Below are 16,335 nucleotides of genomic sequence, written 5' to 3' on the forward strand. Positions count from 1 at the left end.
TATCTGCAATGCCTTTGATTATTTTATCAACTTCTCTGATGGCATACGCACACACGCACGCACGCACGCACGCACGCACACACACACACAGAGAAAAGAAGTGCCTAATCATATGCATATTCCACATTTTATCATAAGTGTTTTAATGCAGTGACTTGCAATGATCTTGGTCTTGTCTTGGTCTCGGCCTATCTTGGTCTTGGTCATGACTTGGTCTCGGTTTAGGTGGTCTTGACCACAACACTACAAAACAGTTCATTATGTAACATCTTTATACACGACGGATAATATAGTAATGTAGATTATATTGCATTTCTTTCAAGAGATCATCTAAAAAATACACAGTGACATTTTTTTTATACAAAAATGACAATGAAAACATGGTGGGTGTTTTACTGTATGTTTGGAATTTATTCATATACCAAGAGGTGTCATGCCCATTCAAATTGAGGGGACACCTGCCTTCTCCAAATCAAAAGGCTTCCATTAATCTGCTTGTCTTTTAATCTGTTTAATATGCACAATATTATTAATTTTATGCTACATCCTTGATACTTTTCAGAAATTTTCGCCTTTATGATAGGATTTTGATTGTGTTATATGTTACGTTATTCAGGCTGCAAACGCAACAGTGCAGTCACAGACATCATCAGCATCTTGGCGAGGTCACGGGCTCCTTGAAGATCTAAAACGTCATCAGAAACGCACACTTTTCCAACCACCATGTACAGTAATGTGCAGTTAACATCCGATAACATGTGAGATAACAGTCTCGACGTTATATTAGTACATTTCTAGATTTATCTTGGTACAACGCAGAGTTCACAGGAATCACATGCCCACATAGCCTATGAGGTCAAATTTAGTGAAAAAATGCACTCCTCTAATAATTTGATATAATTTTTTTTGTCATTATCGATCATTAAAGTCAATCACGTGACTTTGGCTTAAGTCATTTTCATTGTTGACATGAAGGGCTCACTGAAAGGAGACGAGTGTAGACCCAAGTGCAGTTTTAATGACATAAAGTGTCATAAACATTGCATGACTATAACCTTCAGCAAATACAACATACATTTAAACAAAGCTAGACAGAGACAATAGTACACAAGAGGGCTTATATACATACAGGGAACCAATCAGAACATGACACATTAGGGAAAGGGAAACAACCATGATCACAATTAACACTTCAAAATAAAAGACATGAACATGAAACACAGAACTTCATAATAAAAGACTTAAACAAAGAACACAAACACAACTCTTACAATTGTTTATATACGTTATGAATTTAAAATTACATTTCATATAATGTTACGCAATTGTTGTGCAAATGCATTAATGACACAATTAAACAAGTCATTAAACAGAATGTAAATAAACTAAAATGCCGTCCCTGCATATACATGCACCCATACTTATATACTAATTTAATATTCTGTAAGTAACCAGTGTCGTGTTTAGTTTACCATTTCGGATGCCCTAAGTAAAGTCCAAGGACCTGGGGCCCCCATGCCCCAACATTGCCTAAGGTTTTTTATTTGAATCGCACAGTAATTGAGTATATAAAATTAAGTTAAACCTAATTTTTTAAAACTGCTTAACACAAAATTGTTTGGTATAAGACAAAAATGTGTGTGTTTAAAAATACAATTAGTGCCTATTGTCTTATTTTGAAATAATACAGAATCATTCTCTGAAAAATTAAAGGTTCCGGCGTTTTCCATGATGATTACGGTCATAATTTCATGTATGAGCCAGTGTGAGGATGAAATTAAGAAATGTCCTGATACATCACATGAAGATATATTCAATCGTTTCATGTTGTTCCTCGAGCGTAACGGGTCTTCAATGCGCAAATCCCTTCTGAAAAAAACCAGCATGGATTTATGCTGGTCTATGCTGGTTTAATGCTGGTTTAACTGGTGGTCTCCAGCATTCCAGCACCTTAACACAACATATGCTGGTCTTGCTGGTATGCTCTTTTTTCAGCAGGGATATAAAAGCACAGAGACATACCAGTATCTCTACAGTGAGACAGTCAGTCGACGTTTAATACATGGCATATACAGAGACTTCTTGTTTTTAACCTTTTCAGGTGATGGTTTAAAATGTCACAACTGTCCCTCTGGTGTGAGGTTTCTTTAAACTGCAATTTTTAATGGACTTGTTTGAGTTTTTATGGCTTTAAGCTTCACGCGATCCGAAAGCAGCAGTAACTTATGCTTCTCATTCAACACATTGTAAGTTAAACAAACCATAGTAAACATATTAAACTACTATTACATTGTTTTCGTTTTATGGAAATTTTATTATGCAGTAGATAAGACATGAGTTTATGAAATTATTTTCTTCTTTAAAAAAACAATTTAAAACATAACAAAAGTACGCAAACACATCACAAACTATTATAAACATTAACCAATAAGCAGTTTATTCTGTACTGTAATCTCATTTTTGTGCTAATATTGTAATGAATGTTATGAGACCATTCATCCTGCCACCAGGTGGCACTGTCTCTCCTACCGGACATTGGACTCTCACTCCACTTCTTCTGCATTCACTTCCTGTTCTTTGTGTATTTAACCTTGCCATTTATTTACATTGCTAAATATTGCCAGCTAAACCCTGGCTGTTTCTCAATTCCAAGAACGCAAAGAATGGACTTGCGTTCTCGTGGAGATTTCAGCGCGCAAGTCTGCAATCGATGCATCCTTGATATCAAGAACTCATCCTTGCGTTCTTGAGAATTGGAATTGAACTTCGACGGTTAATGATGACGTATAGCGAGAACACAAGGACGCAAGATCGCTGAAGAACGCATATTGAGAAATAGCCCCTGTCTCTACCAAGCATACCATAGTCATTGTTTCATGTTTATGCTCTTGTTTCTCGTTATGACCTTTTTGCCTGTTCCTTGGATTTGCTATTTGGATTACCCTTTTGTCTTGTTTGCCTGGATTTATTAATAAACTTCTGCACTTGGATTCCATCACAGTCTTGACTCGTTACAAATATATAGTAGCAGATTAAATAAACCAGCTAAATCAGCATATTTTTATCAGCATAATATGTTGTTTTTGAATAATTATTGTATTTATTGTTCACTGTCAGTTTCAATGAAAGGTTTTACTGGATGGATGTGTATACAGTTAATAGATGCACATGCGCCACATACACATTCAGTTCTTGTGTGTGTATTATGGTTAAAACAAATGTTTTTACTGCGTTTGTATCAGCTATTATGGCAACCCCTAACTGCACAAATTATGCCGATCTTCCTGGATTTCATAATAAGCATTAAAATGCCAGTCAAAATGGCAGACTCGTATCCCTCGCAATAGGACTACCATTAGCTGTAGTGGCTCACCGGAAGTTTTACCCATATGAGCTCAAAGATGGCGGCGCCCGAATTTACGTCAAAAATAAGGTGGAAAGGGCCGGTGTCTCTGCAGCGTTTAGCTCCAAACCTAATCAAACACATCTGAAGTGCCTCAAATAGCTGAATGAACTAGGGATGCACCGAATCCAGATTTTTTAGGTTCGGCCGAATCCACCGTTTAAGATTCGGCCGAATCCGAAACCGAATACCGAATCCTACTCGCATCCTTATTCCATTAACACAGTAAAACACATTAATGAAGTAAACAACGTCCACAGCAGTGTATTTTTCATTTTATTTAATTTTAACTGTACATTATGCCAGGATGACAAGTTGGAAAAACTATTTTGACAATTACCATAAGCCTATGCATAATGAAAGCGATGCGTTGCGACACGCTCGTTTTTACAATAAGCAAGCAGCTCCGCGCTGAAAACTATATTTAACTTTGAGTGAGAAGCTCCGCTCGTCAATGTCAGGTTTCACACGGCCGTCCAATTACAGTGGAGGAGGGGCGGGAGATTACCACAGCAACCAACCGGCTCACAGCTGAAGCATCACAGCTACCAAGCGCTCGGCTGAAAAACAGCTGGAATTTGGCGTCCTCAAGACGTTTTCAGCTGTGTTTAAAAGTTTTGGTGTGTCCAGCCCCTAAGGCTCACCGAAAGAAAAAGCTCATCTCCACGTCAGCACCCGGTGTGTGTAATCAACGGCCGCGTTACGTCGACCGGCGTAGCGCAAGCCTAGGGTTCGGTTCGGTGGAAAAAAAATCTAGGATTCGGCCGAATCCGAACCCCGTCAAAAAGCCCAGTATTCGGCCGAATCCGAATCCTGGATTCGGTGCATCCCTAGAATGAACGCAACCCTTTCGAAGCTATGCTTACCATGCCCCCCTTTTTATAACTCTGTCCGTAATCATTAAAAAAGAAATCATTAAATAAGTTAACAACTTGTGGCAAATAGGGGACCCTCCAAGCCTACGGGCCCCCACGCAATTGCGTGGTTTGCATGGTGGGTAAACACACAACTGCATCTAACACGCTTGATCACATCACAAGACTAGTGCAAGATGAGAAGTTTTGGTTAAAAAGTACTTTATTTGTGAAAATAACAGGGATTTTGCTAGATAAGACCCTTATGCCTTGGTTGGGATCGTTTAGGCCTTTGAATCTGCACTGAAACTGTAAACTGTTGAGGTCAACTAAAGTTCATATGCAGAAAAATCCTAGAATGTTTTTCTTTAAAAAAATTTATTTCTTCTCGACTAAACAAAGAGAGACCCTGGATTACAGTTTCAACCTTACTGAAAACACTTGGCATTGTGGAAGAGCCCTTCATGTAGGCACTAATTTCGTTTGAAAATGATTAACAATTCAATAGCGTTGGCTTCCCACAATGCACTTCAAGGATGCAAAAACTGCATTTTGAATTTACCCATTATGTGAATGACCTTTGCAGCAATGACCCTTAAGTAAACGAATTATTTCCTCGAAGAAAAGCAAAGCTTTATTGTACAAACAAATAAAAAAACATAAATTGAATCTTTCCAGTGAGGTGAGGTCAGGACATTGTTCAATCAATGGGGTGAACAGAATTCTGTTTGAACGTCATTGTCTATTTTGCTATTCTTAGTGCAGTATAGTGAGACAGAAATTACACAACGCAGCTTTAAGAGATTGCTATATTCTTCAGAATATGAGTTATATAAAACTTTATTCTTTGGAATAATTAAAATCAATCTTAAAATGTTTCATGCCATATTTTTTGTATTGCTTTAGTTAGTGTAACATTTCTAACAGTCAGCCTGATCTTACAAGAATTTGTACATATTTAACAACTTTGCTAATTTGTATGAATTGTACAAAATCATAGGATTAACAATAATTAAACCCTGCACCTAACCCCAACGTCACAGGGGTAAAAACAAATTGTACAAAAATATACAAATGCACATGAGATGGTGTTGCTAACAGTACTCATACTACCTTACGTATTATTTAATGACGTCGAAACGCATTACATATATGAAACGCACACTTACGGACCTCTAGGAAGTGGATAAGAACTGACGATCAGCCCTCTGCTCGTCATTTATCGGTGTCACTTGTATCTTTGAGACCCAGCAGACTACATGTCTGTTTAGGCCAGGCCTCTGGTCACTCTTGTCCTGAAGTTGGTTAGATGCCACAGTCTGCTCCTGTACTTGTATCTGAATGGGATTAACAACTCCAATACGTTTACGGGCCAGCCTTGGCCATACAGCAAACAGGAGGCTTCGGAGCTCCTGTCTAAACGTTTTGTTAAAGTAAAAGTAAATGAAAGGGTTGTATATGTGGGAGCTTTTGGCAAAGAGCGCAGGAAAGACAAAGCCCTCTGGTGCCATGTACCGTGCATCCTTATAAAAGATGAACAGAAAGGAGACAACCGTGTAGGGAGCCCAAGCAATGACAAAACCCATGCTGATGCAGACAAACATCTGTTGAATACAAAGAAAGCTGTGTTATATATTGTTGTTATATCTTATTTTGTTAAACGGTGTCATTTTCTCACTGTCTCACCACAGACAGATGTTTCTCTGTCTGCCGGAGGTTGTTCTGGATGCCTCTGATGGAGAGGGCACGTGAGAAGTGAAAGACCTTCAGCAGGATTCTGCACTGTGAAGTCACGATGAGCAGAACCGGGATGAGCACAAAGCAGACGAAGGTACAGATCACGTACGCTGCATCTGTCTTTGACGTGTGGTACCGACGCCAGGCCACCGTGCAAGAGATGCCATACGGTTCAGGCACGTACTCGCCCCAGCCAAACAGAGGAAAAGACGACCAAACGGCTGCAGTTAACCATGTGGCCACACACACCAGACGGATGCTGGATGCCTCTATCCACACAGCTGAGGACATAGAGTTCACGTTTATAACATCATCATTAATCAACTGATTTACATTACAGGGCCTAATATGTACATTTGAGATACTAATATGAACTCTTTTAGATGCAAAGGTATACAATTTGAGACAGTACCGCCCGAGTGATGGCAAGGGACCATTTTTTAATTTTCATTTTCCTCACTTGTGATCTTACCATAGCAAGCTTTGATGTAGCGGATGAGACTGATGCCAGCTATGGTGAACATGCCACACAGGCCAAAGATAAAGCATCCTAAACCATAGTACACACAGGAGACGTGACGTCCCAGCCACGCGTGATTGAAGGATGAAATGATTGACAGCGGGTATAAGCAGATACAACAGAGAAAGTCAACCGCTGCTAAATTAACACAGAGCAACTCTGAGCCTCTGATCTTCTTCCTGCGGCGATAAGAAATCACCAACACGACTCCATTTCCCAGGACTGATACTATCACTGTAACAACACACAGACAAATATAACATTATTAATATCAAATCATGTTTATAAATAGAATATGAAATAGTAATATATATATATATATATATATAAAATTAAGCTACAACATTGATGATGCAGAGCAAGTATACAGCATTAATTGTGTTGATATTGATTCTTTGTGCACTGTTATTAACATAATCAGTATTAATTACTAATATCGATGAGTTGTTCAATCCATGGTTGGGTCAAATATGGATAAACCCAAAAGGGGCGTAGCCAGAACGTTTTTTTCAGGGGTGGCCAGGTAAGACCCAGTGATTTTATTGGGGTGGCAAAAATATCACTACAGATATAATTTCTATACATTCTACTGAATTTGTAAATCACAAAAATTTACTAAGGATTTAAGTTAAACTATTTATGTTCAATATACCAACAAAAGAAGAAAATGTATGCTAATAATTTCTGAATAAAATTGCATACATCATCTTTAACTTTTATAAAAGGTAACTAAATATGACCTGTTCACCCGATTAGCACTGAACTTATTGAACACTAATGTAATGAGTTTACATTTTGATATGATATGGTAAAAGAACATGTATTTAAAGTTATTGTGTCTGTCAAACACATAAAGAAACCTTAAATTAAGCCCCTGAAACCCAATCATTTATTTAAAATCTACATTTTCTGCATTTAATAGATACAACAAACCTGGCATCTCTCAAAATGGTTTCTTAATAAAGATAGCAAAACAACATTTTTGCAGTTGTCGCACCTCAGACCTGCAATGCCAGTACAAACACAAATAATGTATAAATTATTAGAACAGAAGCAGTCATAAATCTCACAGGTATATTTGTAGCAATAGCCAACAATACATTGTATGGGTCAAAATTAGGGCTGTCAATGGATTAAAATATTTAATCTAGAATCATTGCATGATTGTCATGAGTTAACTCGTGATTAATCACACATTTTGATCTGTTCTAAATTTACTTTTATTAAACACTTTTCAAGTTTTTAATATGTAATCAACATGGGTGTGGACAAATATAAATGCTTTATGCAAATGTATGTTTACACCAGCCTGTTTCTATAGTTTTGTATATGAATTTTCCTTTCAGGAGACAATTTTCTTTCTCCATTTCTGTTTGCTGCTGCATCATTTGTAACGCATGCTGGCAAATTGAGTTGGAATTAATACATTTTCAAAAATGAGTTATTTATATTTTGACATTCTCTTTTAAAAACTTTTTAAAAAATGCATGATTTGTTGAAATCTGATAAAACATGACAGAACTACACTTGTTTGGAATTGACAGAGTCAGCAAAGTTAAATAACCACAAAAATTACCACAGCCATACCTTAAAATCACTGTAAAACTAATAGATTTGGCACACACATAGTCAAAAACAATATTAATATGTAAACAAATATTTTATTGTTTGATTGACATTGAGACAGACAGTTTTAAGATCTACTGTATAATCTAATATAATGTTACACATCAGATATTTTCCTCAACAGTTAATCAAACATTTACTTAAGACTAGTGATATATCGGGCCAATATTTGCGAATTTTATGTGTATCGGCATTGGCTGATATGTGGCTGCCGTGTTGCCGATTTTTTTCTGGCATTATTTACAGACAGAGTGCTGGAAGCCGCAAGCAATTGCAGGTCATGTGACTAAAACTACCAACCTTTCCATGACATCATCAAAAGATGGTTCCATAGCACCCTCACCTGTTTTTACTATTTGTTAAATATAGTTTTTTAAAGTTACTTTTTTAAAATTGAGACGTGTCGTGTAACATTTGGCAGTATCGGGTCCAAATATTGGCTCAAGAAAATTGGCAGCCTGTATCGGTCATTGGCTAAGGCTGATGAAACAAAAATCGGTATCGGCATCGGCACTGAAAAATCCATATTGGTCGATCCCTACTTAAGACTTAAGAATTTTTGTCAATACATTTATATGTATATACAGCCCTAGTCAAAGTAAAAAAAATGTATGCCAAAAATCACCAATCATCATTAGGATATTAAGTAAAGATCATGTCATTGTACATTTTCTTCTGTAAACATATATAAAAAATATTTATCATTAGTAATATGTGTTGCTAAGGACTTCATTTGAACAACTTAAAATGTGATTTTCCTCAATATTTAGATTTTTTACACCCCCAGATTCCAGTTCTTGGCCAAATATTGTCCTGAGGTCACGCAGCCTAAATTCTGCCCTTTTGGCAGAAATATGATTAAAATAATGTCAGTTCGTGTTTCAATGTTTATACAACCAGGATACAAAAGTTAATGCTAAGCAGTTGCTAAAGGTTAATAAAATGCTTAAAAATCTACGTTGAAATAACAAATAACTGACATTGATTCAATTTCCAAATTCAAAAGGTAATTCATTGTTGATTCAACTTTGTCCATGACGTTGATTCAATGGTGAATCAACGTTGAAGTGCCTGCTGGGTGGGCTGATACACGTTAAAATGCATTATATATGCTTCATCTATTAAGTTTTGGATGTAGGTTACATTGAATTAAAGTGCACAGTAAACTTTGTTGCCATGACACTCCTGCTGGCGTCATTAATTTCATATTTGCTCCCAGCTGTCCTTACCTGTATGGTGGTGTAAACAGAATGGGTCAAGTGATGTCAGGACCTCTATCCTAACAAACCATACATCAATGGAAAACTTTCAGATGATGTATAAATATCAATTTTAAAAAATTGACCGTTTTGGTGTCCAGGCTCACAAACATAGAACAAAAGAGTAAATTAGCTCTTAATAAAATAAGATTTTGGTGATATACAATAAATAACAAAGTATTAGTAAAAGTCATAGTTTTGAGGCATGTCAAATGTTCACGTTTCACAACTATGATGATGAAGTTGGTAGCCAAATATTCTAAAGTGTTGTCATTTTCCTATAAAGACAGTAAAAATGTATCCCTCGGATAAACTATGGATTACTCCAAAAAATTAAGCATTTGATCTGCTTGAGAAAAAAAGCTTTCAAGACCGGGAAATCAAGCGCTCTATCAAAGTTCTACAGGAACAAAGTCCAAAGGGAAATAAGTGCAGCAAAAAAAATACAAAAAAAAAATAATACTACTATAAATCAAGGGTGGAAGTTACCATCAAAGGGAGTCCCAGAAATGAATCCCCAAGATTTTGTGACAACTGCTAAAGTTAGTCAAGGTGTCTCAATCTCTCCCACCTATTAAGTTTGCAGATCTACCTTCTTACCTTCCATCTCCACCCTTGCCCATCATTTCATTATTCTCTCTTAATTGTCACAAATCCCCTGGTCCTGACGTGATTCCCCCAAGAATATTGAAGGAGTTTGCATGGAAAATCAGTAATCCTTTTTGTGACATTATCAACAGCTGCCTTGTAGAAGTTGTCGTTCCCACACAAAGGAAAGAGGCCATTGTTGTACCCATATCAAATTAACATCTCAACTGTTTAAAATTTGTGAAAAATTTATTGAGCAATGGATCGTGAATGATATCACACCAAACCTAGATCCTGTGCAGTTTGGTAGTCAACTCAACTATTCCACAACAGATAATTTGGTAGGCTGCTGGATTTTGTGTATAAAGCTTGTGAAGAACCAGGTTCAGTTACAACTGATTTTGTCAAAGCTTTTGATGCTGTTGACTATACAGCAGAGTAAAGTGCCTCTTGGATCTTGGAGCGAGACGTAGTCATGGATTAGCAATTGTATGTCTAATCATCATCAAAGAGTGTGTTACCAGGGATATTTATCCGATTGGGAGTATTCTTCATGTGGAGTTGCCCAGGGAACCATATTGGTTCCTATAATCTTACTAGCACTGATTAACAATGCTCTTCAGATCAAATTACCCACTGGAAATATATGAATGACATGACCAGAGGTGGATGTCTCATCAGCCCTGTACTTACCAGCATAAATTAAATGATCTTGCCATCTGGGTTAAGGATCATAAAATGAAACTCAACTCAAAAAAATGCTCTGATATGAAACATTTACCAGCTTGGCCACCACTTTCTATCAGAACATTCTTAAAATCTGTGACTCTTAAAAGGTGCAGTGTGTAATTTTTTAAAGGATCTCTTGACAGAAATGCAAAATAATACACAAAACTATTAACAGGGGTGTATAAAGACCTTTTTTTAAATGAACCATTATGTTTTGATTCCCGTAGAATGAGACATTTTTATCTACATACACTGAGGGTCCCTTTACATGGAAGTCGCCATTATGTGCAACCATGTTTCTATAGAAGCCCTTAAAGGGACACTCCACTTTTTTGAAAATATGCTATTTTCCAGCTCCCCTAGAGTTTGACATTTCATTACCGTTTTGGAATCCATTCAGCTGATCTCTGGGTCTGGCGCTAGTACTTTTAGCATAGCTTAGCACAATCCATTGAATCTGATTAGACCATTAACATCGCACAAAAAAACCCCAAAGAGTTTTGATATTTTTCCTATTGAAAACTTGACTCTTCTGTAGTTACATCGTGTACTAAGACTGACATAGAAAATTGCAGCTTTTAATTTCCCGTCAGTCTTAGTACACGATGTAACTACAGAAGAGTCAAGTTTTAAATAGGAAAAATATCAAAACTCTTTGGTTATTTATTTAAGGTTGATGCTAATGGTCTAATCAAATTCAATGGATTGTGCTGAGCTATGCTAAAAGTACTAGCGCCAGACCCGGTGATCAGCTGAATGGATTCCAAAACGGTAAAAATCAAATGTTTAACTCTAGCGGAGCTGGAAAATTAGCATATTTAAAAAAAAAGTTAAACTTTTTTCCACTAAAAGGGGCATTCCTATTTTGTAACATGGATTAGTGGCTCTCTGGAGAAATGGTTCGTTTGAAGGGGCTGGCGCATTGAAGACCAGGACGTAAACGGCCTCTACTATGATTGGACAGCTTCATTCCTCGACATTGATGTGTAAAAATAGCTGCCGAACGCATATATGTTTGAGCCACAAAAGATTCTGGCTGCTAAAGATGATACACATAAATGACAATACGTGGCTGATAAGTCCTTATCAATAACTTTGTATATTTCTATTGTGCTTGTGAGGTTGCTCTTAGATACACGTAACGTTACATACCACAGTTATATGATAAAAAAGCTTTGTTGAGAGTTTGACCGTTCAAACGCAACTTGCCTAAATTACCGTATACAACACAGTAAGCAGGCATCAGAATCTAAATCGTGTCTGTTAAGTCCTTCCTTATCACTAACTTTGTATATTTCTACCGTTATATTACAGTCGTATTGTTAAATGTTGCACCTTTATTAATTGTTTAATGTTTTTAGTAAATTAAAACAGTCAAACATATGTGTTTAGACCCTGATGTTGCAACAGGACATATCAAGCAATCTCTTACAAAGCAATAGTGAAACGCAGTAACGTTACCTTAAATAAAGTAAAATGTTTTACTTATTGTGTATACTGCTGTGTCATTGTTGTCAGATCCAATATTAGTGGTGCTTTTAATCACAGTCTCTCTGCAAATCCAGCATCGCCTCGTGGCTTCGTGAAATGAATCTGCGGTACACAAAGTAAACAAACACTCCCCACGCCAGCTGGAACTTCTTTAAAGAGTAACTAAACCCTAATCCAACTTTTTTTAGTTAATGATCTGTAAGAATGAAGCTTTATTAGTGCTGTTCATTGATTTTAGTAAGTTTTTTAACATTTGGATATAAAGTGTTTCAAAACTACAATATATGGTGTAAAAACGAGTGAGTGCTGCCCTCTTCAGGTTGAACGGTGGCTACTGCAGTTGAATTTTCCTATTGGATGTTGGGTCCAAAAAATGACTCGTGACGTAAGCAGGTTCAAGCTCACAACGCCCTTGTTACGATCTCACCACACACTTGGTTCGTCCCCTCTATCTCTGTTGGGATCTGCCCACTTTTCTTGCATTTTTCAAATATTGCCAGTGGGTGGAGTCAGGCTCTGACAAGGGGTTTAGTTACGCTTTAAAAACATCTTTAACGACATGTTTACTGATTGTTGAGACACTGAAAGTTTGCTTTGCCCCTGGCCCACACGTGTCATGCGAAGCTGTGGGCGGGGCTACAAAAGTGGTCGTTGTATTTGGGTTTGGGGAGGTGTTTCAATTCTACTCTGACATCATATTTCGGCACATTCTTGAACCAACCATTTTCTTGGCTTGGTGCCAAAAACTGTTATATTTCAGTAAAGAGGACGTTTCAGTTTTGAAACTTGTTCATTTAAAGGGGCGGTGAATTTGTCGATTTTATTGTTTTATACTGTTGTCTGAGGTCTACTAATGATGTTCGCGTGGTTTTAACATTCAAAAACATCAAAAACAATAAGTAATAGGCTATTTTGTAACATGGATAAGTGGCTCTCTGGAGAAATGGTTCGTTTTGAAGCGGCGGGCCGCATTAAATACCTGGACGTAAACACCCACTGCTATGATTAGACAGCTTCATTCCCCGTCATTACATGTGAGGAAATGTTATAAAAACATTAATGTGTGAAAATAGCAGCCGAACACAAATATGTTTGAGCCACAAAAGATTCTGGGTGCTAAAGATGATACACATAAATGACAATACGTATAGTACAGTAGAAACAAAACTTTAAACTCGACGTGACTAAAGTACCGTATACAACACAGTAAGCGTGCATCAGATTATAAACTGCGGCTGATAAGCTCTTATCAATAACTTTTTATATTTCTATTGTGCTTGTGAGGTTGCTCTTAGATACACGTAACTTTACATACCACAGTTGATAAAAAAAAGCTTTGTTGAGTGTTTGACCATTCAAACGCAACTTGCCTAAATTACCGTATACAACACAGTAAACGGGCATCAGAATCTAAATTGCGGCTGATAAATCCTTCCTTATCACTACCTTTGCATATTTCTACCGTTAAATTACAATCGTATTGTTAAGTGTTGCACCTTTATTAATCGTTTAATGTTTTTAGTAAATTAAAACAGTCAAACATACGTGTTTAGACACAGATGTTACAACAGGACATATCAAGCAATCTCTTCTAACAAAGGAATTATAGTGAAACGCAGTAACTTAAATAAAGTAAAATGTCTTACTTGCTGTGTCATTTTCGTCAGATCCAATATTAGTGGTGCTTTTAATCACAGTCTCTCTGCAAATCCAGCATCGACTTGCTTCTTTACAAGTGAATCCGCACAGTACACAAGGTAATCAAACACTCTCCACGCGAGCTGGAACTCTTCAAAAACAACCTTTATCCACGCATTCCTAATGTTATTTTCCGAGCCTCCGAATTAAATTATTCAGCTTCTGTGTTGTTCCCACGCGGTTCTTCCACAACCCAAGACTTCGTTACCATGGTTACCAGATCACCGTGTCAGAATAAAAGTCTATCAGAAAAAATGTATTTAAAAGTCATTTTGGTTACATTTGGCAATCTTTAACTCTTTCACCGCCAGCGTTTTTTAAAAAAGTTGCCAGCCAGCGCCAGCGTTTTTCATGATTTTCACCAAAGTTTAATGCCTTCCAGAAAATGTTCTTCTTTAAATATATAAACATACAATATTCCAAATGAAAGAACAGACCCTCTGCTTTCAAACAAAAAAACCCGTTTCATCCTACCTTCAGTGGTTCTTTTGTAATCAGCTTTTGAATATGGGTAGGTTTCTGAAAAAACACCACATTTTGAGAAAAAAGCAGAGATAATTCCATTTTTGTGACGGATTTTTCATTGAGATCTCATTCAGAGCGATCTTTAAAACAGACACGAACAAGCAGCCGCTTGCCATAGGGCAATACTTCCGGGTTTAAAAAGTTGCGGAAGGGCGCCACCTGGTGGATAATAGCGGTGTTGCGGAAAGAAAGAAAATCTCGTCATTGGCGGGGAAGCGTTTTCTCTTAATTGACGAGATATCTCGTCAATGACGGTGAAAGAGTTAAAGACATGTTTACTGATTGTTGAGACACACGTGTGTCATGCAAAGCTGTGGGCGGGGCTACAAAAGTGGTCGTTGTATTTGGCTATGGGGAGGTGCTTCAATTCTACTTTGACGTCATATTTCTCCAAATTCCACACTTGGTTGTAAAACTGGCTTGGTGCCAAAAACTGTTATATTTCAGTAGCACGGACGTTTTCAGTTCTGAAACTTGCAGGATGTTCATTTAACTATGATGACCTCTTATATAACAAAGTATCAAGTTAAAATTGAGTATTTGATTCACCGCTCCTTTAAGTATGATGACATCTTATATAACAAATTATCAAGTTAAAATTGATTGTTTGATTCACCGCTCCTTTAAAATGGGATGGTCAAGTGGACCACATCTTGTCTTCAGCTAACAGAAAGCTTTTTGCTCAAGAATTGGTTACCATACTGGGTACCGGTATGTGAAATTAAAAGTTTGAAAAGAGTGCTGAAACGAGTTCGTAAAATCATACTGGGACGAAAGTATGAAGGATATTCCGATGCCATCTCCTTTCTTGGATTGTGTAGATGTGCGGCAGATGAGAAACTCTGCTGGATTTTAAAAGAACTTTGTATACCTTTATGAAGTATTTTATTATTTTTCTTTTAATCTTGTATTTTAAATTTAGGCAAACATTAGTATTGACATTTCATTGTAACAGCAAAATAATTCAGTGTCCCCTAATGACAAACCTCCTTGGGTGTAATGATGCTGTAAAGTCAATGAATAAATAAATAAATAATAAACGTTTACATATTCATTATTTAAATAATAGGCTAACTTAAAAATAACTTTTTGTTCAATATGATAACGGAAAACCATATATACTTGATTACATAGAAAACAATTCTGTCTCTCTATGGTTTTATTTAAAAAGATTAGATAAAAGTTAATCATAACAGATCATAAAAATGTAAGGCACAGATATTTTAGTCACTGTTTAGGCTTTAATGACAAACTTTTTAAATAATATAAAAAATAGTACAATATACCAGTAAGCCCTATATAGCATTAAAGAGCAATGTTAACACTTTACAATAAGGTAAATTAGTTAACATTAGTTAACTACGGTAGTTAACATGAACTAATAAGAAACTGCACTTATACAGCATTTATTTATCTTTGTGAATGTTAATTTCAGCAATTACTAAAATCTTGTTACATTAGTTAATGCACTGTGAACTAACATGAACAAACAATGAACAGCTTTATTTCTATTAACTAACATTAACCAAGATTAATAATTACTGCAACAAATGTATTGCTCATGGTTTGTTCATGTTAGTTAATACATTAACTAATGTTAACTAATTAACCTTATTGTAAAGTGTTACCAAAGCAATTAAACAGTGAAGTACATAAGGGAAGCAGGCAAAACTCACCTATTAACATTATTGCAAATCCAACCGCAATGTCAGCCGACGGTGTAAGTTTAGAGGTAAAAATGTCCGAATTGTACCTCCCATTGACTCCTTCTTGTCTTGTTGTGTTTGTAAACATATTAGGCAAACTAATTATAATCGCAAATAGTCACTATAAAGAGCGTATATAAAACACGATCATCTCCGTCTTCCGTCCACTCATCATTAATGAACGCATACAGGTACTGTA

At 36.6% G+C, this 16,335-nt stretch overlaps 1 protein-coding gene across 1 annotated transcript; it reads right to left on the minus strand.

The window, feature by feature from the left end:
* Positions 1-5,063: 5,063 nt before the first annotated feature.
* opn8c (opsin 8, group member c) lies at positions 5,064-16,224 on the minus strand. The gene is made up of 4 exons (XM_073816317.1): positions 16,107-16,224; positions 6,467-6,748; positions 5,944-6,275; positions 5,064-5,861 (listed from the first exon to the last, which is right to left on the minus strand). The coding sequence occupies exons 1-4, from the start codon at positions 16,222-16,224 to the stop codon at positions 5,433-5,435; spliced, it is 1,161 nt and encodes a 386-aa protein (XP_073672418.1). The 3' UTR covers positions 5,064-5,432.
* Between the last annotated feature and the right edge of the window lie 111 nt (positions 16,225-16,335).

This window comes from Paramisgurnus dabryanus, chromosome 12 (assembly GCF_030506205.2).
Source record: "Paramisgurnus dabryanus chromosome 12, PD_genome_1.1, whole genome shotgun sequence".
Taxonomy (NCBI): domain Eukaryota; kingdom Metazoa; phylum Chordata; class Actinopteri; order Cypriniformes; family Cobitidae; genus Paramisgurnus; species Paramisgurnus dabryanus.

Bases quoted from the DNA above. Each gene is read 5' to 3' on its own strand.
- opn8c (XM_073816317.1), bottom strand. From the start codon at position 16,224: ATGTTTACAAACACAACAAGACAAGAAGGAGTCAATGGGAGGTACAAT. The intron at 6,276-6,466 runs GTAAGATCACAA...CTATGTCCTCAG, and splicing joins CTACATCAAAGCTTGCTATG to CTGTGTGGATAGAGGCATCC. The intron at 5,862-5,943 runs GTGAGACAGTGA...TGTATTCAACAG, and splicing joins CAGAGAAACATCTGTCTGTG to ATGTTTGTCTGCATCAGCAT.